General features: G+C 37.3%; 1 protein-coding gene across 1 annotated transcript in view; it reads right to left on the reverse strand.

The window, feature by feature from the left end:
• The window catches only part of LOC104164601 (netrin-G1-like), a gene marked incomplete at its 3' end in the record, with an annotated part of 62,763 nt that overhangs the window by 34,151 nt on the left and 1,139 nt on the right, over positions 1-27,473 (reverse strand). Inside the window, exons 2-3 of the mRNA XM_009703974.1 lie at positions 26,574-26,746; positions 16,227-16,253 (exon numbers count right to left, since the gene is read on the reverse strand). Coding sequence (XP_009702276.1) covers positions 16,227-16,253; positions 26,574-26,746 — 200 coding nt within the window. The remainder of the gene's footprint in view (positions 1-16,226; positions 16,254-26,573; positions 26,747-27,473) is intronic.

The raw sequence follows: 27,473 nt of genomic DNA on the forward strand, positions 1-27,473 counted from the left end.
GAGGGGATACCACTGGGCTATAAATACATCAAGGAGATAGCCTTCTGCCATCCTAAGTGAATATCCGCACTAATGGACAACACTGGCACAAGAACAAATGGGTGTTAACTGGCCATGGAGAAATTTCAACTGGAAATTAGGAGATGGTATCTAGCCATTAGGGCACTGAGGTTCTCAAACACTCTTCCAATTTGTAGCAAAAACACTGATGCTTTGGAGATGTAGTTTATCACCTGGTGAAAGAGATTATGGTATGTTTCCTGCAGTAATGCAGTACTGGATGCAGTGACTTGGAAGGGCTTCAAGGTCTTGAAGTTAACTTAGCCTGCAATTAGATAAAGGTGCAGCAGAGGGTGTGAAATGTTTCCATACATGACAGGGGTCAAGTCCCCTGTGCTGCCTTTCCTGTTGTATGCTGCTGATTACGCTGGGGCACCTGATGAGCCCGCTGATTGTTGGCATAGGGCATCAGGTACAATATTTGTGCCTGTTTGTATGTTTGTAAAGAAATAATAATACCGGTACATGTTTGTGTTATGCACACCTAATACATATATATTTCTTTGGCTGTTGTCTGATGTAGTGGTCTGTGAATAGATTGCATCTTTTCTTATACTGCACAACAGTTAGCACAACATATGTTTCAATCTTGAGAGCTGCCTTTCTGCTGCCAGGAAGTATTAATTCAATTTACATATACACATTTAGCTAACATATATGCATTCTTGTTCCCTTCAATGTTATACTGCTAAACCAATGTCCTGTGGTTCATGCCAATCTGATAATTTTGATGCCTATAACTGCTGGAGTACAGTAAAACATTTGGTGTCTCTGTCTCAGTATGTTACCACTTGACATAATTGAGTGGGGAGGAAAAAAAGTGTTAATGTTTGTTGTCTCTTGCAGCTGGTCAGTGTGATTCAGCATCTCAGCCAGCCACCCAGCAGCATTTCTCCCCTAGTATATCCATCTTGCTCGAGGAAAAACTGCCTGTGTGGGGCACAGGCAACAGATCTGAAAGTGGAAACTATCACCAGCAAGCAGGAGTCACGGGAAAAAATGTTACGATTGTAAGGTTTTACGTGTTTGATTTTTAATATAAGAAAGACTGGTTAGTGAATAAGCAATCCGATCCTTCTGAATCTCAGATTCAGAAGCAGAGCTGTCTCAGTCTCCCTGTCTGACACAGGACCTGTCTTCTGCTACCATTAGACAATTTGTTTTAGTGAGACAGTACCGTACTGGTATGTTTGTCAGGCTTGTGGCTAAACGTAATCATACTGTAGGTGAATTTAGAGGAAATAATTTACCTTGTTTTTCGAATCACAAACAGGCAGCAGAATACTACATTTTTATGCTTCAAAAACACGTGGAATATAAAGAAGTGTCAGTAAATCAGACTATGCTATGTCATCTTTTGTGTTTAAAGTAGCAGAAAGAAATCGAGAATATTCTGTGAATGAAAGACTGCACTACTTCCGCTGTGAAATTGTGATATGACCTTCAATAATATTACTACTACACATAACTAGACATTACAAAAGCACAAGAAACAAAGCTGCACATAAAGTAATTCACTCTGTAACAAGCCTTGCTCCAAGTTATGATTTGAACTGAAGAAACATCTAATAATTACAAAGGACTTAGTCTGATGTACACACATGCTCCTAAACATATGCAGAAGGACTACCCAAGTTCAGATGTAGCCCATCAATATTGAAGGTAAACAATGAGACCAATTCTTATACTTGGTTGCATTCCTATGAGTACTGCTCTTTTGTAACAACTGTGCTGTGTGAAAGAAAGCCTTTGCCTCAAAGTTGACTTATACTAAGATACAGGAAAGCTCTAGGAATCTTGATCATCAGACTGGTAAATGCTACACGCTGTAGAGAAGAACCCAGTTAACTCAAAAACAGTCTAACATCTGACCAAAGGTTACCAATGGCGCAAAGGAAAAAAAAAAAAAAGGCATGTCAAGTAACAATTAAATCAATTTTTTGCTAATTTTTGCTTCCCCTCTGCCTCCCTCCCAATTTGCTAGTATAATAATATAAACTCATTTTGCTTACTTTTGTTGGCCTGATCAATGAATCTTTTTATATCCTTCTGTGTTTATATATATAAAAAAAAGCTATGTAAAGGTTCCTCATATGATTGAAATTGAATTATTTTCTCCACTGGCTACGTGAGGCGTTACCCAAAACCAGTCAAACATAGCGTGTAGAACTGCATTCAGCATCGTGCCAGCTGGGAAGCTAATACCTGTCAGTGCTGTATGGCCTTTCTAGCTTATCATGTGGTTCACCTTAACCAAGACCAGAAAGTAGCCTGCTTATTAAAACTGTCAGAAGCACAGCTTAAGGTTTTTAGGTACATATCTCTGGCTAGCAGCACAGTCACTTTCACGCACTGGCAAAGCCATGCAATCACTGAAAGATGGGGAAAAGTATCAAAATCAGGCTGTAAATGGTTTGGCAACAATAAAACGACACGAGCTTACAGTGCTAGAAAGTGCTTCTTTCGGTTCTGAGTACCACATGTCAGAAAAGACACAGATAAAGTGGAGACAGTTTAAAGCTGAATAACAATAAGGAGTAAATGGTTTGGAAAATAAAACCTCAGAGGAGAGGTAAAGATAGCTAGATAGGTTTAAGGTGAAGGAAAAAGGGAGAAGAGATAGCCATGTTAGGTTTGATAATTGTCTTTGGATGATTCAGGAATTGCCAAATCCCTTGCCAGCTCACAGAAGGATCGACTGTATGAGCCTTTAAAGACTATTTCCAATGCAATGATTCTATTGCAACAATCCTGATCCTCTTGTAGAAAGCATGATAAAATTACCCACTGAAGGTGGCTCATAAAGAGGTTGATCATTCAATTGTTTTGTCTCTATAAATTTAATACTTTTTCCCCCCATTATAATGCTAGCATTTACATCTTTGAGATGACATACTATTATGCAGTGGGGATGAGGTTCAGCTGAAGCTTCAGCTGCAACCAGTAAAACATGAAACGTCATCACATGAAACAATGGTAAACACACATAGAAGGGAAGCATATTTTTAAACTAAGACAGGTAATGCATGAGAGCGCTATCACTGTCACTTTCTAACTAAAAGCACAAAGAGCATTTCAAGAAAAGTGCATTCCGAAATCATGAAAATATTTTTTCATTTTCCAGTGACTGTGTTCTTCCCCATACACTAACAAAAGGCAAACAAAGGAGATTTCATTGTAACCTTAGAAAGGACGTGCTTCGTAACAAACAGTATGGCTCGTTATCATGATCTCATCAAATGGGTGAAACTAAGCTCAAACATTTGTTAATACCCCTATTCCTTGTTAATATGTATTTAATGAATAATGAGATATTCACAATAGCTACAGAAAGACAAAGCATCTTTATACATACTCTTCACAGATAAATTGATGAGGAAAAACAATGAGAAGATCTCGGGGTTCAGACTGTGAATGATAGATATGCAAATGAAACAGGTTGCCTGTAAGTCAGAGAGAATATTGGCATCCTTCATTATGCCCATATAATGCCATTATTTTGATAAAACACTGAAACATCAGTTCAAAACGTAATGCCTACACTCTGAATTTGCACGCTGTTACAATAAAATGAAGATGTAAGGCACACTTATAATGCATTAAAAGATGTAACTATGCATTAGACTCCATGGCATTTACAGATAGTTCTTGAGGATATGGACAATTGACGTTTTATGTATTGTTTGCCCTCAACTAATCTGCTTATGTATCCTCTTTTACAATTTATGCATATCAGTGAGCAAAACAAGACTCTAGCAAACATTTGCTTTCTAGGCAACACTCTGAATGGTCATATTCATACATTTAACTCCTTTTAAAAACAAATGCCATGTCACTTTATATGCCAGCAGCGACTGTCTAAGAAGCATATTTATTTTCTTTGTATGGCTTATGTTTATGCGACTTAATGCTTCTGTTGTTGTCAATGAAGATGCCTCACCAGTAAGCTGATGGGTACACTTCACAGATATTCCAGATTCATACAGTGCAATGTTTTCACAACACAGAGCACTATGGAATCACTGTATGAATCCAAGAATTCCTACCTCTCTTGTGGTTTGCAACTTGAACAGAAGAAACAGTTGACATAGCTAATTTGGGAGCAACTGGATAGGTAATAAAATGAACAGTACATTAGAAAAGGTATCATATAGGAACAAGTCAAAAGATTAAGATAAACTTCTTTATTTTCTAACTTTTAAATTAACTTTAACAATGGTTTTTGTTTTGCAAGGAAAGGGTGAAAGTTAGGGAATATGTGTTACATACTATCAACTATTGAATCATTTGAGCTGTAATATCCAAGATAAAGAATGGGAATGTAATTCATATCTACACACTTTGGCAGTTTTGTGTTAGAAGTTACAATCCATGACCAATGACTATATGGTAACCAGAGTGGTCTGCAAAGGGTTTTATTAAATTTGTATGCAAATTTATTCTGGCCTAATAGCATGAACAAAGAAAACACAATAAAACAATAGTAGGTATAAGTAGATTTCTGTAATTATTCTTTTCATACATTATCCTTGTCTGAAATACTTAATCTACAATAAATGTTAAACACTGTAACAATATGCTGCAAACACAAAAACTGAATAGAAATGCTTGTAAGTTTTTGGTTTTTTGTGCTCCCTAACAAAATGTCAAAACTAAATTTACTAAAACTCTTATTTTTGGGGAAGAAAAACTGAGTAATTTTTTGCTGTTCAAGACGTATTTTGCAATGAAGTTAAGTCTTAGATCACAAGCAGTATAATTAAGCTATGAAATCCATTAGAAATGCTAAGTATAATTTCATTGGGAATGTTTTGACTTAAAATTCCTGTGAATAATGTAGGCTAATTCTTACAGAGAGCAGAGGACCGGAGATCAATCTGTTGGGTTTTGTTTTGTTTGTTTAAGGAACACATGCAAAAGCTTGAATATAATAACATGGATATAATAACATGGGCTAAATGAAGTTATTGAAATGCTAAGTATCACTTCATCAGGGATATTTAATTTAAAATATATGCGAATAATGCAAACTAAAGTACATTGCTAATCCTTATAAAGAGCACAGATCAATTAGTATTTTCTATTTTGTTGGGCACATAGAAACTTGCACATATAACGTGATAGATTTTATGTGTATGTGCATATGTTTTGATTTGGTCATTGTGATCAATGGATTTAACTACAGCCCTTCCAATGTAATTCCCCAACAGATTCCCAATGCATCTTGTTCAGTTTAGCAGATATTTTCTAGATCACCTGTTCATTAATTTTATTCTCCATCTGTATGTGTTATAGCACAGAAAGGACACCCTTTGAACAGTCAAAGCAAGCCACAGGCCAGATTTCTGCAGGGATTTTTCTGGGAGCAAAGGCCAGTAAATAAGGAGAACAAGAGGATGTTATTTTTTATAATGACCAATCATTTTGAAATGTGAAGTATAGCTGAATATAACTTCAAATAACAAAGAACCTTACTTTTATTAGTCATCTTAAAAAGTTGTTCTGTCTCTTTCAATGCTAATCATCATGCCCCACAGTCTGTGAGTAATTTTTTGTGTGGCTCAAATTGTAGAAAACTATGTGTCTATCCTGCAGAGAACTTGCTTGTATTGTGGATGGCACACAAGCTGAGAATGCCCCTTGGCTCTCTTGGGAAGACAAAATGACAAAGACATTAAAAATGGGTTTGATGTAGACAATGACAATCTTTCTCACTCAAAAATCTCAAAACTTACTCAAAATATAGACTGTGCTGTCTAAACAAGTCTAACATTATCTAGGACTTTCTGTATGTCAATACTTGTAATCTGTGCATCTACTTTTCCAGACTCTTTGCAGTAATGTTGCACAATCTGAGTGTCAGAAGACTCTTTTAAGGTAAGGTTTGTTTTATGGTTATTTTCTCACAGAATAGCATTACTTAGCACCAGAAGAAAAATGAGTTGGATTATCATTGTTACTACTTTTGCCACTATGTGGGACTCGTTGAAAGCAATTTCAGTAACTTTAGACCACTAGGAATTTTACAGCATCCTACCTTGGTTTGGTTTAGAAACCTCAAGGGAAGAAATATTCGGCCATATCCTATCAAACTTTGGAGGATCTGCATGCATCAGGAAAAATCAGGTTTTGTTATTTACATCTGTGATATTGTTCTAAACAGGCAAGCATACAGACAAAGACATAGATTACAAACATCCATTACTGGACTAGTCTAGGTTGCACTTGAACAGTACATGACTCCACAGTGAACAAGAAAACAAGCAATTGATGATTCCCAAAACACCAAATGGACATAAAATACTGTGCATAACAATTTATCTTCTGTGGTTTAAAATATAACTTTTCATGACAAGAAGATATCCTAGACCAATATATATATGGTTCTAACACCAGGAACAAAACAGGAACATATTCTGTCAAATCTGCTCTGCAGAGATAAAATGACAATATCAGACAAATACGGATTTCTTACCAAAGACACATATCTTACCGTAACATCCTGTTTTAGGGCCTTTTGAGTGAATTATATTTTTGTTATCAGAAGAAATGTATTTGCTAGTAGAGTGGGCCTTTTGTGTGTTTTATCTATTTCCTATCACCTCTGCTGATATATTTTACAGCTTGATTTTTTTTTTTGGTAAAAACATTAAATGTCAATATTTCTTAAAAGCCCTACATAACGTGTTACTTACATGAAGCATTTTGTCTCTCAGAGAAGGAATTAGCTATGTCTCTTTAGAGCTTCATCTCCTTTGGCCAATGTGTTTTGCGACTGGGGTAGTGGGGAGTGATAACTCATAGCAGAATGGTGCTGAGTGTTGGAGCTGAGAGTAAGTGAAGGGGATGGAGTTGTGGGGGGTGGAAAGAAAACTTTCCTTTGGGCCCTCATCTGGGAAGTGGTATTTATAGTCTCCTTATTTTTCTGTTATTTTCTGTTTCTATCTGCCTAGCTTTGAACATCAAATTTGGATTGCATTTTTATCATCTTCTGTGAGTACTGCAGTGGCTGTGTCCTTTCTGAGTTGAACAGAATTTTCCTTAATGGTCACATCAGCCTACATAGCAGTGATATTAGTGGGGAGAGGGTTATTTCTTCATTTCTACCTACAAGGAATTCAGTTCGGTAGTGAGTAGATTCCAGTTGTCACAATGTAGTCAGCATCAAGGGCCTAGGCTTACAGGTCTTTTTGAAGAACGTGTGTTTCACTGTTATGTCCATCTTAGTAAAAGACCTGCAAGGAAGCTACAATAGAAAGACTGGGGTTTCAAATATCTGATGTGGGAGAAGGATATCCCATATTATCTTCTGACCCATTTGTCAAGGGTGAAGAGAAACGTGCTGGGTGGGACTGTTTGTCCCAAACATAGAGAACATTCAAGGAAAGGGTAATGACCTGCACTGTGCCATTTACTGTTAGGCAGTGTTCTGCAGTTGAATCAGTCAAGTTGTGATATAATCACATCATTACATCATATTCTTGCATTTTTGTGTTTTTTTTTCCTTATCAATGAAGGAAACGGAAGAAAGAAAAACTGAGTCAGTTTGGTAGATTCTCAAACGGTCTATGTGTTGATGAAAAATAACCTGCCTCTACTGGTCAGATCCACCAATTCACACACATAGGAAGTGCAAACACAATAGAGTGTATGACAAAAGGTATCTAAAAGCCATACTTACTGAGGTGGCATGATAACCCTAGCCCACTGAAAGACTCTAATTCCATGCACCTGAGAAACCACCTTCCTCCTCCTCCTGAAACACTGACTGGTTATAGTAAAGAGGTTTCAAGAACACACAGACAAATTACTTGCACAGTGAATTCACTGGTAAAAATTTGGTAGTCTTAGGAACACTTAGGCTTGACCTAAGGGTTTTAAAGGGACTGGACATTAGAGAATACATACAAAAATCAGCAGGTAAAAAAGCAAAAGCAATCTTTGAGTACATTGTCCTGCTGTCCCCTGAGCCTTTTTCTCTTTTAGCCATTGCAGAAAATCTGCAACATCTCAGACTGGAGCTCCAATATCCTTCTTCTGTTGTTGAATACCATGTGGCACACCTACTACAAAAATTCACATGCATAATGGTTTTCAATTGAAATCGCCTAGGTATTACTAGAAGTAAAATTAATAACATCAAAGCTTTGTAACACTTAAGACTAACCCTCTGGAATATCTATCATTTAATAAACTGTAGGTCCTATATAGGAAATCAGATATTTTATATAATCTGATTCATAGAATCAGTAATATTTCATATATAATCTTATTCTGATGATAATTTCCCCAAGTAATCTCGTCTTGTCCAAATAAAATCATTGCTTGTATGACAGAAAAATCTCTGTTAGATATTTATTAATAATCCTACAAATGCTATCGATCTGTGCTCGTTTTAGCAAACTTACTTACAATGGAGGTTGTGACTTACTGCAAAATAATTAAAAACTCCCTGACCCTTTAAATTAGATGACATTGAGCTGAGTTGCTTAATGGGCACCCAAAACAATAAAGGGCCTATTTACAGTGCCTGAAGATTACCAATTAAGTATTATTACTAGCGATTATTACTAGTTATTAGTGATAATTTTAACCATCTTAGAAGGGACTTCTGGAGGTCATTTGTTTCCACCCTTTGCTCATAGCAGAGTGAACTTCAAAGTTAGATGAGGTTGTCCAGGGTCATATCCAGCTGAGATCAGCTGCTGTCTTCAGTGTCTTGGCTGCTTGGTAATGTGGTTAATGGAGACTTAATGCTTCTATTATGTGCTTTCCCTCTCCCCCTTTTTTTTTTTAATCTTTGGTAAAGAGAATGTTTTTTTCCTTATATCCTTATTCATGGAATGTGTTATCACCAAGATTACAGGTTTCTTGATAAAGGCCTTTCTTCTTTGAAATTTTCATGTGTTGTGTTTTTTTTTTTTTTTTAATGGCGATGACTTTAAATGCTTTATCTAAAAAAAGTATGTAAGACGTCCAAGTCAAAGAATGTTGACTGTCATTCCCACAAGTATATTGCAGCAGACGAGTCATCCTTTGAACAGCTACTGGGAAGATTCATTTAGCAGCTAGCTATTCTTTTATAGCAACTTGTGAAAGTATTTCTAGTCCTCAGTGATTACCACTAAGGGTTTTATTTATAGAGAAGTTGACTAGATAAACTAAGCTTTTCCAGAACAGTTCCACGTATGGACAATGTATTCTATAATTAAAGTCATTGTTCACCAGAATAATTAATGAATTTTGGTGTAGGTATTCTATAAGATATGCTATGTAAATCTACTGTAATATATTCTATGACAGTTATTCTGGGCAAACAAGGCTTCAGAAATGTGAAAAAGTTTCTAAAAGTATGTTTTAGTGTTATTATTTAAAAGTGAAGCTACTGTAGGCACCTTTGAGAGTAGAGGTATGTGAGCTATATGACTGAGCAGAAAATCACATATGACATTTTAAATTTGCATTGGAAATTTCTGCATTTTTAGTCACTGTTGTTCCAAAGCCAATTATATGCAGAAAATAACTATTGGGGGAAAAAAAAATATCTTATTTTCATGAAGTAAGGAGAAACTGATTGCATTGTATTTATTAGATGTATGATCATTTCCTTTTTTTTTTTGTCCTCCCAATCCTATTTTTTGATATACAGTATCAGAATTACCTATGACATTAAACAAAGAAAATCTGTCTCAAATATTCACCGAAACTGCAGTCTGCACCATGGGCTACATCATGGTTTCAGATTGGGGGAATAACGGAAATGAACGGGTGGTTTCAGCCTGATTCCAACCAGACAGCTGGACATGAAAAAAACCTGTCATGATGTTGGCAGAAATTAATCAGCACTTTGTTGGTTTCTCACTCCAACCAAGTACTGAGCTGGCAGTAAAATTAAAATGTATTCCCACTGAGAGGGGTTATCCTTCCTCAGGGATGAAGAGCGCAGGTGATGGAGCGTATGAAGACTAGGTTGCTGCCTGGGCATCTGCACTCTACGGCAGACTAGTGTATTTTCATCTCCTAAACTGTTTCTGCTGACCCAGTCCACAAACAATGCATTCGCTGAAAATTACTGCTAATAAATCGGCAAGTCTTAAATAATGCCCACTCTAATGGCAGACAGGGAGCACTTGTGTTGACAACCATGATTACTTACTTAATTTATAATAACAATAAGGAACCCTAGTGAGAGACTCTGATTAAGATGTTTTCTATCTTTCCTTTATCTTCTACTTAAAAGACAAAAAAATAAAAAAAATTGTCAATATAAGCTTATATAATTCTAGTAGAAGTCCATGTTTCTAGTCATAGAAAACTGGCCTTGCCACTGCCTGTTTTAAACCATGAGTAGTTGAGAGTAAATATGTATTCTAAAATATATGTCTGCTGAGCACAGTGGAGTTATACATGTGATAGCGATTTTAAGTGTTAATATTAGACAAAAAATTACGAATAATAAAAAATAATGCTTACTAAAATGAATGGCAGGTTTAGTAGCTGCTGGAATAATTGGGTGTGTTTGTATCAGATCATATTCCATCACTTCTTGCAAAGATCACACTATCATTATTACAGCATTTCTATCTCTTTAGGTCTGTTTGAAGTCATGATAATGTAGCTCACAAAATTTGCCTTTCAGCACTTTCATAATACTGCAAAATCTAACTCGTCAAAAGAGAAGAAATGCTGAAAATGTTTTTTTTTTTAAAAAATCACCCCTTTATTAAGTTTTAAGAAAAATACTTGGCCAATGTTAGGCAATCTTTTTTGGAGCAATGTAGGAAATTTCATACCTGTTCCTTTGAAGAAAGGAGAATTCTGCATAAATGTGAAGATGTGGTTGTTTTATGGCAGCTCCTCAGCCATAACAGCTTTTACAACTGTTGGAAGAATTTAAATGCAATTAGTCCTTTATGCGTCCACTTGTTGTATTAGAGTAAAAGAAAGTGATCTTTTTAGAGGCTTTGAAATAAAAAAAAAATCCAATGATCCAGCTCTGGAAACTTTTAGGTATCAGAAAAAAAATCCACCCAGCTCTGGAAACTTTCAAATGTGTTGGCTAATTCTCAAACTGAAGAGGTCTGAGGGAGTATTCTTCAATTATAAGTATTTCCACTGAAATATTTGCAAAAGTGCACGATGAATCCAGCTGTTTCTGGAAGGAAATATTTAGGTACTTTCTCATGAGAAAAAAAGTAAATTATTCTGTTGATAGTTTGCAGGGGTTGTTCCTTTTAATTTTGATTGGTTCTGCTTTTTCCTACAAAGATGCTGAAATTGGCTGGTCGACTAGGATTATTGTACAGTAATTCACAACTGGTGATGAACAGTAAATCAAGATCTTTTTTTAAAAATCAGAACCCTGATTTGGAAACCTCATTCTTCCCTTATACTCTATGAAATAAACTGATTACATGTCTAAGGGACAGAAAGAAAAAGAGGAGAGGGTAAAATATAGAAGTGCATTTTTTCCCAGCAATTTCTCCCCAAGCTTTATAGATAATTAGATTTTTAAATATCTTTATGGATCATGTCTGCTCTCTACAAACTGCCTTAAGTAACTGCAGATAAACTTGCATAGTGCAATGTGTTTTGCATGGGTACCATAGTACATACTGAAATGTCAGTATCTCATTTTCTATAATGTCCTATCACTTGATTGTTTATTAATGGTTAAAACAAAGATAACTGTGAACTAAGTAATTTCCTGTATATTACAGCAAATCAAAAAAAGCATTGAAAGGACTTTTTGACTGATACACTGTTTTTAACTAACCCAGAATGATGAATGTAAGCTGGGATGAAGAATGAGAAACAATACTAAACTGTCGGTGGCCAGGTCTACTAGACTGGTGAGAATGGCTCTTCTTATCTGTTAAAATTGGTGGATCTGGCAGATCAAAAGCTGAAACAACGGCTCCCCCAAATCCCACCCCGACAACCTGTCAGTGCTCCCTGGAGCAGTGCTGGAACCTTCTGACCCTGCGTGGAAATCGCTGCGCAAAGAGAGGGTTGCTGCCCGGCGCTGGGGTCAGCGCAGGAGCTCTGCTTACTGAACTTCAAGGGGGAAATCCTAGGTACACAGAAGAAAACTGGCTTTGCTGTGAATCCTACCAGGTAAATAAACTACTCGTAAGGTCTTTTATTTGGAATGTTAAATTTCTTCCAGATCCAGTGTTCAAATGAGTGCATTATACCACACAGGCTATCAGTGTTTTCTTTCAGCCCAGTAATGTTTTAATATAATGGAAAATCTAATTGTTAAAGTGAAAAAGTATTAAAGCAAAGGAGGGAAAAGAAATCCTGTTACTGGCTTGATATTATAATCAGTTACTTAGATAAGGTGATTGCCTTAGACTAGGAGCCTGATTAACAGTATTATTTATTAAAAAGTTAGATTTAGATAAAATTGAATTGAAATGAGAACAGTTTGCTAGTATGTTCAAAATAATATATATAGTCTGAAGACAATATTTAAATGTTCTAAGGAGATAAACATCTTAATGGCCTCTTAACAGTACAGCTCTCTCTGTAAAACTTGACCTCAAATAATAATAGAAAAGTAATGTACAACCTAGTTACGCATGTTTATATCCTACTGACATATGTGGGTGTTGTGTATATACTCTAGTCCAGAGCTTGGCATTGTAATGGCTTTGATCCCATGACTTTTAATGAGAGAACTTCTCAGTTACCACAAGGGGGCAAAATCAGGTCCAAAATACTTTGTGTTGTTAGAAATCAGAAAAAAAAAAAATCCACTAGTATTTGCTCTCACAACTTGTTAAGATACATGTTTACCACATTCAAATTTCATAACAAATACAGCTACACTCATCCTGACACTATTTTAGTTTGAGAAAAATACCTACTAGATCTTTCAAGGTTAAGAAAACAATAAAATAAAAGAGTGCCCATTCAGTCTTTTTTTTTTTTTTTTTTTTTTTACTTTTGTGTCTTGCATTCAGTATCGTTACAAAAATAAAATTCTCTTAAATTGAAATTGGCTATAAAGAAGAACAAACCCATAGAGAACAAAGCAGAAAATACCATTTGATTATCGTGACTGCATCTTGCACTTGGGTGCACGGTCTGTCTCTAAACTCTGACTCATCTGCCACCAGCAGGCTTTAAGGTGATAATCACCCACACAGAGCGATTTGCACATCATGTCTATCCTATCCTGTATCTAATTATACCCTTTATAACAAACTGTTTAGCATAATTAGTGGAGTTATGCTTTCAGGAAAAAGATTGAAGCTATAGTTTTGAAGATTCAACTTTTTGAAGGCATACATGTACAGATTAGTAACTTTGGTATTTGGTCACAATAATGAACATAATGCATTGCTCTGTAAAATTGTGCAATCATTATTTTAACAAGTAAAATAATGTAGTTTTCAGAATATTTACATACTGTATGTAAGCACTGCTTAAAATTATGAAATGGTTTTGGGACTCATTAATTGCTAACACTTTCACCAGTATTTTTTCAGACATGGCTGAAAAAAGCTGAAAGGGCCAGCACTGGAATCAAGAATGCTGGAAATGATCAGAGAACCTATTATTCAACTGATAGACAACAGCAGGTACAAATGACCTTAACGGGAAAGCTCTGATTTTTTTTTCTCTTTTTTTCTTCTAGATGATCAGAAAGGATGTTTACTTAATGACCACTCTTTCTTTGTGTTCAAACTTTAATGATGAGCTGCTTTAATACAAGATCCTTTGAGGTGAAAAAGGAACAGAAAATGATACATATATGCGCGTACAGGTATATATATTTTATTTTTCTTTGCTTGCTTGCATTGCAGTCTTAAAAGTGTTAAATGAACGTTGCTTGCAGTGACATCTTTGTGTGCTGGGAGTTTAGGCTTCATAACCCTGGCCCCAACCCCATCCTCCTTATATACTAGGAAAAGCTTGAAGCACACAACAGCCAATACCCCCCACCTCCCCGGCCCCGTTAATGTTTGCTGCCAGGCAAAATAAAACCCAAACTGTATCTCCTGAGAGTAACTTCCTGTCCCCAGATGGGGAAAAACTCTGCTGATATGAACACAGACATTGTATTAACATAGACAATAGAAGAAATCATGCAGAATCCATTAAAGCAGCCACAACTAATTAATCCTGTTTGATTGTTATGTGTTAATTGTACTTCTGTTACATTCTTTTAGAGACCAGGATAAATTTATGGGTTCTATCCTTGTTTAACGATAATTCTGCTATTTCTATCTTATAGGAAAGATGTTCAGAACATTGTGCAAGTAGAGCTATTTTCCCCCTGAGCTATTTAAGAAAAAACACATGAAAAAAACAAGCAGAGTATCAGTATTTACTTGTGCTCATGAAGAGATGCTCATGCTTCATCCTTTCCAGGTAGGTAAAGAAACTTGTTGAATTCTACCACGTATTATTCCAAGACATTTACAGCAGATTAAAGATAAAGCATAGACTGGCAGAAACTCTTGTATTTCCTACGGAATGTGAAACAGAATTTTCTCCATTTGTAATAGATAAACTGTACTAATCACCCCAGTGTGATTAGTAGGTCACCAAAGAGGTCAACAATGCATCCTTTCAGGTCACCATTGTTTAAAAGGTATTTGAGTTTCCCTATTAAGTTTTCAAAGGCCAACATCTGCTGATGCTCAGAAATGGTAGATGTGGTGACGGAGGCTGTATGGAGTGTGAAGTGAAAACACAACCATATAGTCCATGCAACACAGTACTAAGAGACTATAGCACAACCAAACTCCAAAGAGCTATTTTCCCATTCATCCCGTTTCTGCTATTAATGGCAGGAATATTCCTCAGAACAGTGACATAAACTTCTTCTCTTTCATTGAGTTAATTTTTTTGGTTATCGAATATACGCATAAACACAGGGTTTTGAAAACAGCATATCACTATGCATTTGCAGTCATGCAGATGCCAAAGGAGACACTACAGCGGGAAAATTACATTATTAAGATTGAAGGCTTTCATTTGCATGTTATTGTCATTGATGCTGTTTCACTCTTCAGAGCTGCAAAACAGATGCCATGGCATTCAGCTGTTAATGCTGCTCTTGTTTGCAAGGAGGCTAGTTTTGATGGCATTTAACTTGCAGTCTAGAGCTTAACAAATCAGCACCATTCATGAGCTTAAGTAAACTGAGCTGATTTATAAATTGACAGACCTGATCCTGCATCATAAGAAGCGAGACAGTTTTACCTAAATTATTAGAAGCTTTTCAGTTGGATATCAGGTATGGCAAACTGCATTTTACTACCATGATATTTTATCATTGTGATAGTCCTGCATCACACAAGTTGTGTCTAAAGCCTCTGCAAAGCTGAGGCTGTGGGGAATATTCTTTCAGTCAGTCACAGCAGGGTCCCATCTCTGCCTCCCTGCTTTATTTGTAATTAGCTAACGTGCCATGACTGTGTGTACTTCTCAGCTATGGAACTCAGTGGAGACTCACAGCTGAGCTACTGTGCACTTAGTCCCTTCGAGTGTTTTATTTAATTAATCATCTATTTCATTGATATAGTAGTTCTTTACATAATGATGTTATGGTTTTGTTATAGCTTAAGTGTAGTATTTTGGTGCTTTAATTGCATACAGGAAAGCAGATTTTTGTGAAGGAACACAACTCTGTTTATTTTGTGGAGTAAAGCCCAGTTCAAAGGCCGCTGGAGTTAATGCGAAGATTCTTGCTAAGCTTCTCCCTAAAAATTAAAACTCTTCCATTTATAAACTCTTCCATTTGCTCTTCGAATTCACACACACACATACACGCATGAAAATTATGGTCCTATACTTCTCTGTTATTAGCAAACACTTTTTTTGGGGAAAAGATTCTCAACAAATATTTTCTGTGGAACAGTGTCTTAATTCTCCGTATAACACACAGTTTCACGGCACTCACTTTTCATCTGCTGATCAGAACTAATCAGAAAATCTGTGGTTGAAGGCAGATGTGTTGTCAGGGGTGACATTCTCTCTGACCGTGTAATACGGTTACATGTTAATGCAACAGAGGAAGGCCAATACATAGCCCCTGCACTATAGAGCACATTTTCAGAGAAACAGTATCTACAACAGAAAGGGATGGTGGGAAATTAGATCCAAGAAGTTGAATGACAATGCAAAACAACACTGGTTTTATTACTTACTACCAATACTGGAAATACTGGGTATACCTGTAGAGAAAGAAAACACAAAAAAGTATAGTTAGCTGTTTGCTGTAGGTGGCTGAGCTATTACATCTAAGATTCTGAAAACAATTTTCTCCTGATTTTCAGAATATTATATCAATACATAGTTAAACCCCAGCGGCTGCCAATATGTACCCAGCCCTTTATAAATGCAGAGTCTTTAGATTTTTCAGTACGAGGCTGCAGGGACCACTAAAAGGTATTGACAGATGGGTATTTCTGGGACCTACACCAGCTCTCTGAACTTCATGAATTTGTTCAGAACAGTTTTGTATTTCAACTAACCAGCCATTAGGTTTAATGCTCTAGATAAAAATATCAGTCATGCATGTATTATGCAGATCTAGGAGAATAATTTAACGAAGGGATAGATGCATTGCTAACTGCTTTGGCCAGCTGCTTAAATCAGTTGATACCTTCTGTCGCATTAGCTGTATATAGCTATTTTTTCCTCTTTACCTGACGGTTATCTAAATTAAGCTATGGAAAAAGAAATGTAATTGAGCGAAACAATCTAATGCATTAGGTTGGTCACATTGACTAAGCCTCTCATTGATTTCCACCCCCCCTCCTGCTTTCATTTCAATTCCAAAGCTGGATTAATGCAAGGAAACCATTCCAGAGGCAGGTGAGATTTACCAGAACAGGTGGGGCTGCTGAGGAGTAAAACCCCTCTGCTGGATTAGCAATGTGGGATCTTATGTTGTATGATGCAGTCCCAACATGTAGCTTGTTGTCAGATCTGCCCTGAAAGGTGTATAGCACAAAAATACAGACATGAAATCTTTTCCTGAAGTGCCATTTTCTTTAGATTAAATGGCATTGCTAATGGCACTATTGCTGGTCTCTTGGGTTAAAGTCACAAATTGCAGATCAGTATTTAAATCCTGGATATTCGTATCCTCTCGGTTAAATACAGTTTGCCTTTTCAAAGTTTTATTGACTTTTGATGGCATGCATTTTACTGCAGAAATCTGCCTCTTTCTCCATTAAACATCTGCTATACTTCTTTCAACATCTATCTTGAAGTTCTGTCTTACTCAGAGATGGCATGGACCTCATTCTGTAGTTAAGCAAACTGGAATGAAGGAATGTCTTGGGGATAAATGATAGTCACTGTAAGCAAGGTTGTAGAGTCAAGTTGGGAACATTTCTAATTCGTGGCATGGCTAAGACAATGTTGAAGTAATTGCATTTGCAGAATGCCGATCATAAACAGATCTGTTGTGTTTCATCACATCAGTCCTGGGGCACGCATCAGAATTGCAGCTCTCTGATTTCATATCCTATGGAACCTGTGGTCTGGCAGAGCACTGGGCACTGCACTAGGCACAGCACCTGCTGCGAACTGAGCCCCCCCACTCAGATGTTGTTTGCACGCTTAATGATTTCTACTTCTGCTGAGATTACCATGTATTTTCCAAAATTTTAGAATCATGAGGCATTAAAAGCTAAATAAAAATATCAGAACAGAACAACACTGTTATAATTCTAAAAGTAAGAAAAAGTGCTTTCTTCAGTTAGGATAATGTAAAAGAACTTCTATCCTTTTGTTTTAAATGTCAAAAAGGCAATCAATTTTCAAATAATTTTCCCTGAAGTTCCAATAGCAGCTTGTTTATTTTTGCAAGTCATTGTAGTTGTTGTAAATTAGCAGGATTCATTTTCCTTTATACACTGATGGAACCTGCACAAATATTAGGTAAAATACAGATCCTGTGTTCTCGCACTCACACTTCCACTGTGAAATGGTATTTGTATTTCCTCTGGGTATACTCCCCCGCCTCAAACCTCTCTTTCTCCTACACGCACATACAAATATCCTTTCCTTTCTCTCCTGAACAGATTGTAGCAAAGGAGGAGGTTTTCCTGCAAGTCTGCTCTCCTCATTTTACTGTATTTCAAAATTTTCAATGAATTCATCATGATAAATGCTTCCCGGGCAGAGAATAATGAAAAGAAGATGCCTGCTAGCCTGAAGGGCTCTGTATTAACCTTGCAAAGTTGTCTTCAGATTCTGTGTGAAAAGCTCTTTTGCTGTTTCCGTACAGAGTTTCTGGGTTGGTGCGTTCTTCTGTAACCAGCTTGATTTTTGTAATACCAGGTATCCCTGTGTGTGGTGACTAGCCCTGACAGTGCACTACTTTATGCCCTTTCTGCTAAAGAGAGTGAGAATGGCACTTCTAACTTTGTCTGGAAAAGAGCTGGTTATGTAGGGCCACGAAGTAGGATCTATTAACACTCTGCGAAAACCGCCCATATGATGGGAAAATTATTCTTAGTACGAGTGTTTTTGTGAGCTCTGGAGTTACATATTGAGGCTAGCTCCGGAATTCAGCTGAGCCGTATTTGGTGCGAGTCCTTAGGCAAGGAGGCAGAGGAGGTGCGATTCTGCCTCTCCCTCTCTGTCAGTGTGGAGGCAGGCGGTGACCCGACCGCGGGGCTCCTCCTGTGGCCCCGCTGCCGGGGACACCAACACGCCGCGGGAGTCGCCCCACTGCTCCCAGCCCTTCTGAGGGAAACTCGTACGTTACGTGACGTGGTTTGTTTCCAGTCAGCCTTGCAATGAAATCTGTGAGTACTTTGCAGCAGTGAAATGATGTGAACAGGTTATACAGAAAGGTGAAGAATCAGGCTCATCACTTCCCTTGATGCACAAGTCTATTCAGCTAGACATAAAGAGTAAATAAAACCAAGTGATTGCATTTATGTATATTCAGTTGTTAAACCAAAGAAATGTTCAGTCTAAATTATCTTCCAGTTGAAATCACTGGGATCGTTATTAATGGTAATAGTTTTATAGTGAGGAAACAGTAAGGAAAGCCTGCAAAGAAAGTTCAGGGGTAGCCACTGACCCCAAAACAGCAAACATTGCAGAAGAAAGTCTTTAATACTCTATTATTTTTGACTTGACTTGAGGGTGGTGGTTTGGTATATTACATGTTCACTGTAAGTGCATCTAAATATACATGCATTACTTGAGAGAGAAAAATCTGGTGTTTTCCTTTCGTACAATCTTCTGCATCTGCCCTGTAATTTTCTCCTTTCCCCTTTTTCCAGAAATGGGTTGGTTTAGCTGTTAGCTACCGTGGAGCTGACTATTAGGAACAGAGAAAAAAGCAAATCAGATGCTAGCAAAGAAAGCAAGTTTTTTATTTCTTCTATAGTTTTTGTCTGCAGTGAAATCCATAACAGAAAGGAAGAGCATCAAGCTTTCGGGGAGAAGGCCCACACTGCTGCTTCCAGTCTCAGGGCAGGGTCATCCTCTGCAGTCCCTCTTATCGCCTCCGTCGCCAAAGCCTCTGGCTGCTTCCTGCCAGCAGCGCAATTAATGCAGCCGGGCTGCATCTCTTCCTGGGCAGGGAGTACGTGTGGGATGAAGGAATTCTTCTGTCAACTCGGTCTTGGCTACCATCTTTCCCGTGGGCTTCTCTGCCTCTTCTCCATCACAAGTTGATGTGCACCTGCCATGTGACAGGGAGCCGGGGACAGGCTCCTGCTGCTATCAAAACACTACAGCCAGCTCGCAGCACGCTCACATTCAGGGCAAGAGTGTCACCAAGAGCTAAGGGAACTACCCAGGTGAGGTGAATACAGCCTAGAGACTGAGAATTAAGACTGGGTCCTATGAAGGCATGGCAGGATATGACAGTAAACAATGCAGTGCAAGTTTGGATTCATATTGATCAAAGCTGTGTGAGAGCTTTTCTGAGAAACGCGACGTCCTTATAATTGCACTCTACACCACACATTTTAACTCTTAAACAGGAACAAAATCTAGAGCTTTCCATAGCAAAGCCTCAGAGCAAGGCTGTTGATGCCACATCTGATCTTTTGCTAGAATATCTGTGCTGCAGCATGACAGCACTCCCTGCAGTGAGTCTTTTTTTCCCTTTGTAACTCCTCCACTGAGGCACGATTGCAGTATCAGGTCCTCAGCATCAATTTCAGAAGTTCTGAATTCTCTAGTAATTTAAAGCCCTGAGAAGCTGGAGGAACCTAGCATCTTGTAATCCCTCAAACGGAGTGATCGTTATGATCATAGGAGTATTGCCAAACCTGTATTCAGCCAAAGGACCATACACAGTGAAAGACACCATTCTTAGGAAATTTCACATTCCAAGAGCCCTAGAACTCCTGCTACTGTTAATTTTGCAGTTGCTTGCACTGTAAAGATTGAAAATTTTTCAATTCCCAGAAAAAGAACTGCTTAGATGAAGTTTGTTATCTTCCACCTCTGCTTTCCCAAGCAATATTGCCACAAATGAATGGAACAGAGAAAATATTTAGTTATTGGTTTATTGGGTAACACCTTTTAAAATTTGGACTTGTTCTCATGATGTTTTAGTGACTCCAAACCAGTATTGGAGAGTTTCTGTCTAGGAAACTCTCAGTGAGATCAAAGGGTTGGGTTTTTTTTAAGTAATCATAATTTATTGATAGAATATTAGATATAAACTCAAAAATTAGACCATTTTTTAGAACTTTGAGTATCTTATAACCGACACTTTGCCTTCCCATACTGCTGCTTAAGGACTAGAACCCTCTTTCATTGCTTCTTTTCACTGCATATGGCAAAAATAGAGTTGTTTGAAACCAGTGATGGATGGAAGCAATTCATTTCCCAGCAACAGATGCCACCATAACCAGCACAAACAACCAACTCAGCAGGGTCACGAAAGAGGGTAGAGTACTGAAGAATAATTTTTCAAGCCCCATTTAAAAAAAAAACCAGCACATGTTATTTATAGTGCATTGTTTTTTAGGTACATACCTGCAATGTTTTGCTGGCCATTGCACTGGATACCTAGTTGGAGGGAAGTTAGTTTATCATTTGCAGGTTTTCCTGACACTTCTGTATTCCTGAATGCTCTTGATACACCACAGTTTTGTCCCCACCACCAAGTTTCCCAGCCTGACACAGATTTTTTTTTTTGGTGACATCTTCCTCTGGCTTTACATTTTCTGTAGGCTTCATGAGCCAAAATTAGTATGCAATATAAAATAGGAACAATAAGAAGCTTTGCTGTTTTGTAACTTATTATTGCATTCATATCTTCCTTTTTCTCTATGAAAGATGTTACCAAAATCATCAAGGAGCAACATTTTACATCTTAAGCACGAGTGTCGCATTCCTTCAAATCAAGATCATGTGACATCACCTCCTCTACCTCAGTCATGAAGTAGGCACTGGAAAGCTCCTTCCAGCTGTTTGGGAGAATGGGGCGCTTAGAAAATGGGACACTATCTACTTTATGTGTCTGCTTCGACAGGACAGCAGGATCTGTGATCTTGTCAGTTACAGGGATCCATGCTACTTAGATTACTGAAAAGAAAGCCTGACATCACACAACCTCTTCGCCAACTTCATTTACCTTGGTCCTTACAGACGGATTTGTGTCAGCAAATATTCATGGGGAAAACTACAAACACAGATGAAGGTAATCAGTGCAATACTTCAAGTGCCGTATTTTTTGTCAGAAACCATTTCTGTGGCAGCTGTGCTGCAGTGATGCCTCGTAAGTCTTTTGCTATTCAGGGAGGGTTAAGGCCATGCTGCTGAGACAGAGGCTGTACTATCAGAGGGGCACCCACTGCAGGAAAAATTCAGTAAACTGATTGAGACTATCTGCCTAACGGCTGAAAAGAACCACCAATGTTCCATGTGTCCTGGTCAATCCTTTGTTTCACATTGAACTATGAATTAGGAAAGTCATGTAACAGCTGGGAGGTGGTTTTTGCTGGGTGTCAAGCACTTCTGGTACAGGTTATTGGCTGTGGAGGGACTGACAAAAAGCGAGCAAGCTTTGATGGATGGCAGCCCATCACAGTCTTAGACAGCTCTGTCTGATGGAGCAAAGAACATAAGTGCCAAAGATGATCTAAACAACAGGAGGAAGACAAGGGCTAGTGCTGTCACACATAGGACTGCTGAAGAGAAAAGCTATCTTGTAATACCAAGTATAGAGAAATTCAATAAGTTCACTTTGAGTGTCAAAACATGTTGCAGAAAATGCTATCCACAGATTGTGGCAGCACAAGGGAATAAATGTAATCACAAAATAGTCAATAAGATAGAGTGAAAATATAAAATAAATGCTGTGTGGGAGACAAATGCGGAAATATTGTTAGTGCCAGTAAACAACAGAGTACTCGGTATCTTTCACAAGCAAAGTACGGAAAAAACGTTTTGTGTTCTCCTGAAAAACTCACGTTGACTTAAAATGAGAAGGATACAAAAAATAGCTTTATACCAAGGTTTAGGCTCTGACTGGAGTATAATCTAGATTGGTCTTGTATTTCATGAGCTGTAGCTTGAAAAGGTATACTAAATTCTTATTGGCCACAAAAAAATTGCAGAAGCATGGAAACAACAGAAGTGCCAGCTGGGAAAGATTTGGGAATGGACATTAGGCTTCTTGCTGAATCTGAGCGAATTTCCCAAATTCAGAGAATCTCAAGAAAAAAGATCTTTTTATTTTGTGAACAAAAAATTCTGAGTATTTCATTTACACAACTATTTTTAGCTGTATCTTATTTAAACACACTCATATTAAAAAAACTTCAAATCCATTTAAAATTTAAAATATTTTGGTCTTAGATGGAAAAGAGAGACTCTGAAAATTGGAGGAAGGAAGAGTATCAAAGGGACACTGTATTACTGGATTATACAAAGTGCTCCCAGGGAATTAAAGTAATATATCAAGGGAAGTTTAGGGTCAAACCAGGTAAGTTAATTCTATCAACATGTTCCAGCAACTGTTTACAGAATTCATGCCTGACTAGGGAGAGTATAACACTAGGGCTGCATTGCTGACTGCACGATGGAGGTGGTGACACAAACGCAACAGGGTAAGTGAAATTACATTGGCTGTGCAGAGAGTTTATGCACTAACGCAGTATTTCATATGTTCCAACACATGCGGCATTAAATCAGGAAGTGACAAAAGAAATGAAGCTTTTACATACCATAAATGATTGCTGCTTGTAGCAAATAATCAGATAACCCACAAGAAGAGAAGTTGATTTAGTTCTGAGTTGTACATAGGACCCAATTCAAGAAGTAGTTATTACAGAACCACTTCTGGACTGAAAGTCAACATACTTGTTGAGAAGGGAAAGGATTAAAAAAAACCCCACTGCAGTAATAGTTAAATTTCAGAGAGTGAGCAGATAAAAATGAGGAAGTTACTTAAAAGAAAAATTAGAACAACAGCTAAAAAGATTTAATGCAAACAGCATGGAGGCAGGCTAGAGATAAAGTGTATGACAGACTCAGAATAATCACATATAACCCATAATTTTTTTTATAAATTAGAAAAATCAGGTGTCTTATAAACAAAAAAACCACCCAATACCCAACCCAAAACAGCAGAATGAAGATGATTTTGGAAAGCCACCCTTCAAACGTGTAAGTCGTCTCAATGGAGAAAGGGGAAAAAAAGCATACAATCTGTCTAGTTAAATATAAACCACAGTACTTTGAGAATCAACTTGCTACCAACATAAAAGTTAATAATTCTGTTTTGTTCAAATAACCACACTAGAAGCAGGAGGCCACCCAGAGAGATGACTGGGTAGACAGGCAATCAAGGTATAGAAATACTGCATACTAAATTAATTGTTTTCACTGATGTTCACAACAAAGAAGATTAGAAAGAGTCTCACAATCTACAGAAGTTTCTCAATGTCTATCATCATCTGATGGTGTTTTAGAAGATGTAAATAATATTTAACAATAAGAACTGCCATAAGGTGATGTTCACCTAAAAAGTGTTTTAAAGGAACTCAAATATGACATTTCTGAACTAACTACTGTAACATATAACCAGTCACTTATGTCAGCCTTGATGCCAGAAGAAATGTTGTAACTGTAGCACAGTCTTTAAAAAGGACTCAAGGGCCGATCCCTGCAATAACAAAATATAAAGCAGACACATTTTTCTGCTATTGTAAACGACCCATGCTGTTCTCATGTCTAGAATATCACCTGTAGTTTTAGCCTCACCAAATAAAAAACCGACATCATAGAACCAGAAGAGAGCAACAAAGCACAGAAGACCTGAAATGTGGCATGGTTTTATATATGATAAGATTAAATAGATTAGGATTTGTCAGTTAGGAAACAGGTTGGAGGAGTGGACATTTCAAGTCTATATAATCATAAATTGTAAAACAGATGTAAATAGGAATGCATTATTCTCTGTTTCTTCCTATCTAGGGAGGTACAGGCTTAACCATGTAAAAACATTTAAAGCAAACAAAAGGAAACTCCTTTTACTCATTGTGTCACTAAAATGTGAAATGTATTGCCATCAGATGTCATTGAGATCAAGCTTATGACAGCTGGGTCTCTCTCTCTGCTCAACAGCTAGCAACCACTGTGGGTATGATGGAGGGTCCAGCTCAGAGAGCCAGTTTATTGCTGGCAACTGGGAAGGCAAAGAGGAAATCCTTCATACTTCTTCCTGTTTGGCATGGTAAGTGGAGCATTCATCAGCTTAAACAATGTTATGTTTTCATGATGCTATCATAGTAATAACAATAATAAAAACCAGAAAAGACTGCCTATTATTTGCAAAACATTTTGATTTTTGATGGAACTGTGTATCTGATGGAATTCAGTAATGTTGAAAGTTGTTTTAACAAGCTTCAGGCATCCTTTTGGTGGGTGCTAATTCCACTGTTCTGTCTGGTGTGTGTTCAACTGATTGGAAATGATGCAACTGGCATAGCAAGCTGCATTTAAAAGATCCCCGTTTTCATGCTCAGATGTATCTTGCCACTAGTTTACATGATTGCTGGGGTAGCAACTCCAATATATATATGTATGTTAAAAAAAGTATATATGTGCATACATATGTATGTATGTGTGTATACATACATTTATAAAATATAAAAATAAAACCAACCTGGTAAATCTTACCATTTTTTCCAAACATAGCTTTAAAGTATTAATTCTGTGAGCCACACTCACTTTTTATAACATGTGGAAAAAGTGAATATTCTTACAAAATGTTTTTCCTCTGCTTTTTGGAAGTTAATTTTTTTCTTCTCAGTAAGAATTTTATCATAATTTCATGCCCCCACACTTCATGGTTTGTTACTTGCTCTATTACTCTCACATTTAGCTTGATAAGGTCCTGCTTCCTATGATATTCATTTTTGAGTTTTGATTTTTCACAGCTGCTGCTTTGAAGTCTTAGATAACATTCTGAGCATTGCACATCGCTCCTGGTTTTAAACTTTTCATTCAACTGCAGTACATAGCTCTGTTTCTGCCAAATAACTTTTCAGTAAATTGTTATATTCTAATATTCTAAAATGAATGTTTTGCTTTTAATCAGAGAAAAACTGTGGACTCTTTTCTTAAAAGAAGCCAGTAACTTCTGTCACAAGGTTTGGTGATTTATCCTCATCTTCTTCAATCCTTTCTTCAAAGGAATTTAAGTCTGTTACTCAGTTCAGAGGGATTCTGAATCATTGTGTATTTCATACATGCATGAAAGGAAAACTGATGCTCATACTTGTCTTTGTGCCCTCTCTTTCAGCACCATGTTCTTTTTGACCCGATCCCGTCCAGGGCCAGGAAATGCAGCTGTCAATAACTGCCTTTGGATAATATGAAAGTGTGCTGGAATGGTGAGTATGTGTGTTGTTGAATGGCTATCAGCCGGAAACAAACAGATATAAAAACTCAGGTTTTGCCCTCACTTTCCTGCTTCAATACTTATGGTGGTCTAAAAGAGTGCAGGTGAATCTGGACTGCAGGTTAATGTCAAGTAAAAAATTCCCTACCAATCTTTAGATCTTTAGTTATTAATTGGAAAAATTTGGTCTGAGATTTTTGAACTTTCTTAAATGGACAAAAAATGAGCAAGGACCTCATCTCATGCGTTGAGCTGAGGTGGTTTTGAATCTTTAGGCAATAAGGATGTATGAATGGAGAGCCTAGGGTGCAATGGCTGGAGCACTACTGCAGATATTCCCACTTGTTTCTCTCCTCTGTGTGTGCTTTTTATGTGAAGGGTCCTAATTTTTTCATTCCTTAGCCCTTCCTGTGCAGTATCTAGGGATTTGTCTATGGATACAAACATGCAGTTCTCATGCAAGTTATTTACAACCATGTGAGAGCACAGATGATGTACACTTACAATTAACACTTACAATTTGACACCTTGTCCAATTATATGCAGTGGGTCATAAAGAAATGACAAACTTTTGCCAGCATTAATCTTCTTTCAGAGTCACAAAACGGGGCAGAATTCTACTAATGAAATATCCTTATTATACAGAACTACTTACAGATATTAGCAGTGCCCTTAGGTATAGGCAGATAAGAACCAGGGCTCCACGGTCGGCCCTGGTAATTCTTCTTGCATTTTCCACAGTCTGGGCCAGTTGTGTTATGCTCACATTCACAAAGTAGTCTTTTGTTTTCTTCTTTACAGCCAGTAGCATGAAGGTTGCACTTACACCTATTTTTAAAAGGAAAAAAAAAAAAGGTGGGATATTATTTAGAGGTAAGTTTAAGTTCAGATTAAATCTTAGTAAAGCGTGTCTTATGGCAACCACTCAATTTCTGTGTGTTGTGCCTGTATTATCGTTTTAGCATGCTTTACAAGACATCACTTAAATAGCATGTTGTAATATCTTCAGCTCGCGCAGCTCTAAAAGCAATACTTTCACCAAGACTCCACGATGTTGAGTCTTGTTTTCACTATCGCAGCTCCACTGAGATCAACTAAATTATTCATAGTTTTCACTACAGACATACAGTCTATAATCTTGCAAAAATTCAAGAGTTACTCACTACTCCCAAGAACAAAGCAAGTCCTCTGCTTATGTCCTTAAAGAATCTGGCCCAAATTAAGATCCAAATTAGGCCCTGGGAGTCTGAGAAAACAGACTTCAACTAAATATCCTCTGCAATGCCATACTTCAGTAGAAGAGAAGCTCACTATAATGGTGTTTTGCTGTTCTTGTTCAGCAAGCACTCTCTTGCTCAGAAAGGAAAATTTTTTTGCCTGCTTTAATTTGATATAGTTGTAGTAGCTGAAGGTCAGAGGAAATATTTCAGTAGGCTCATTTAGTTTTACTTAGGAAAGAACACCTAATCGAACCTTGTGACAAAATTATTAGATAAACCAGATTCTGCATCTGGTCTTAGAACAACTGCATTTTCCTTAAATTCCTCTCTTTCCC

This window comes from Cariama cristata, unplaced genomic scaffold (assembly GCF_000690535.1).
Source record: "Cariama cristata isolate BGI_N322 unplaced genomic scaffold, ASM69053v1 scaffold17267, whole genome shotgun sequence".
In the NCBI taxonomy this organism is placed as follows: Eukaryota; Metazoa; Chordata; class Aves; order Cariamiformes; family Cariamidae; genus Cariama; species Cariama cristata.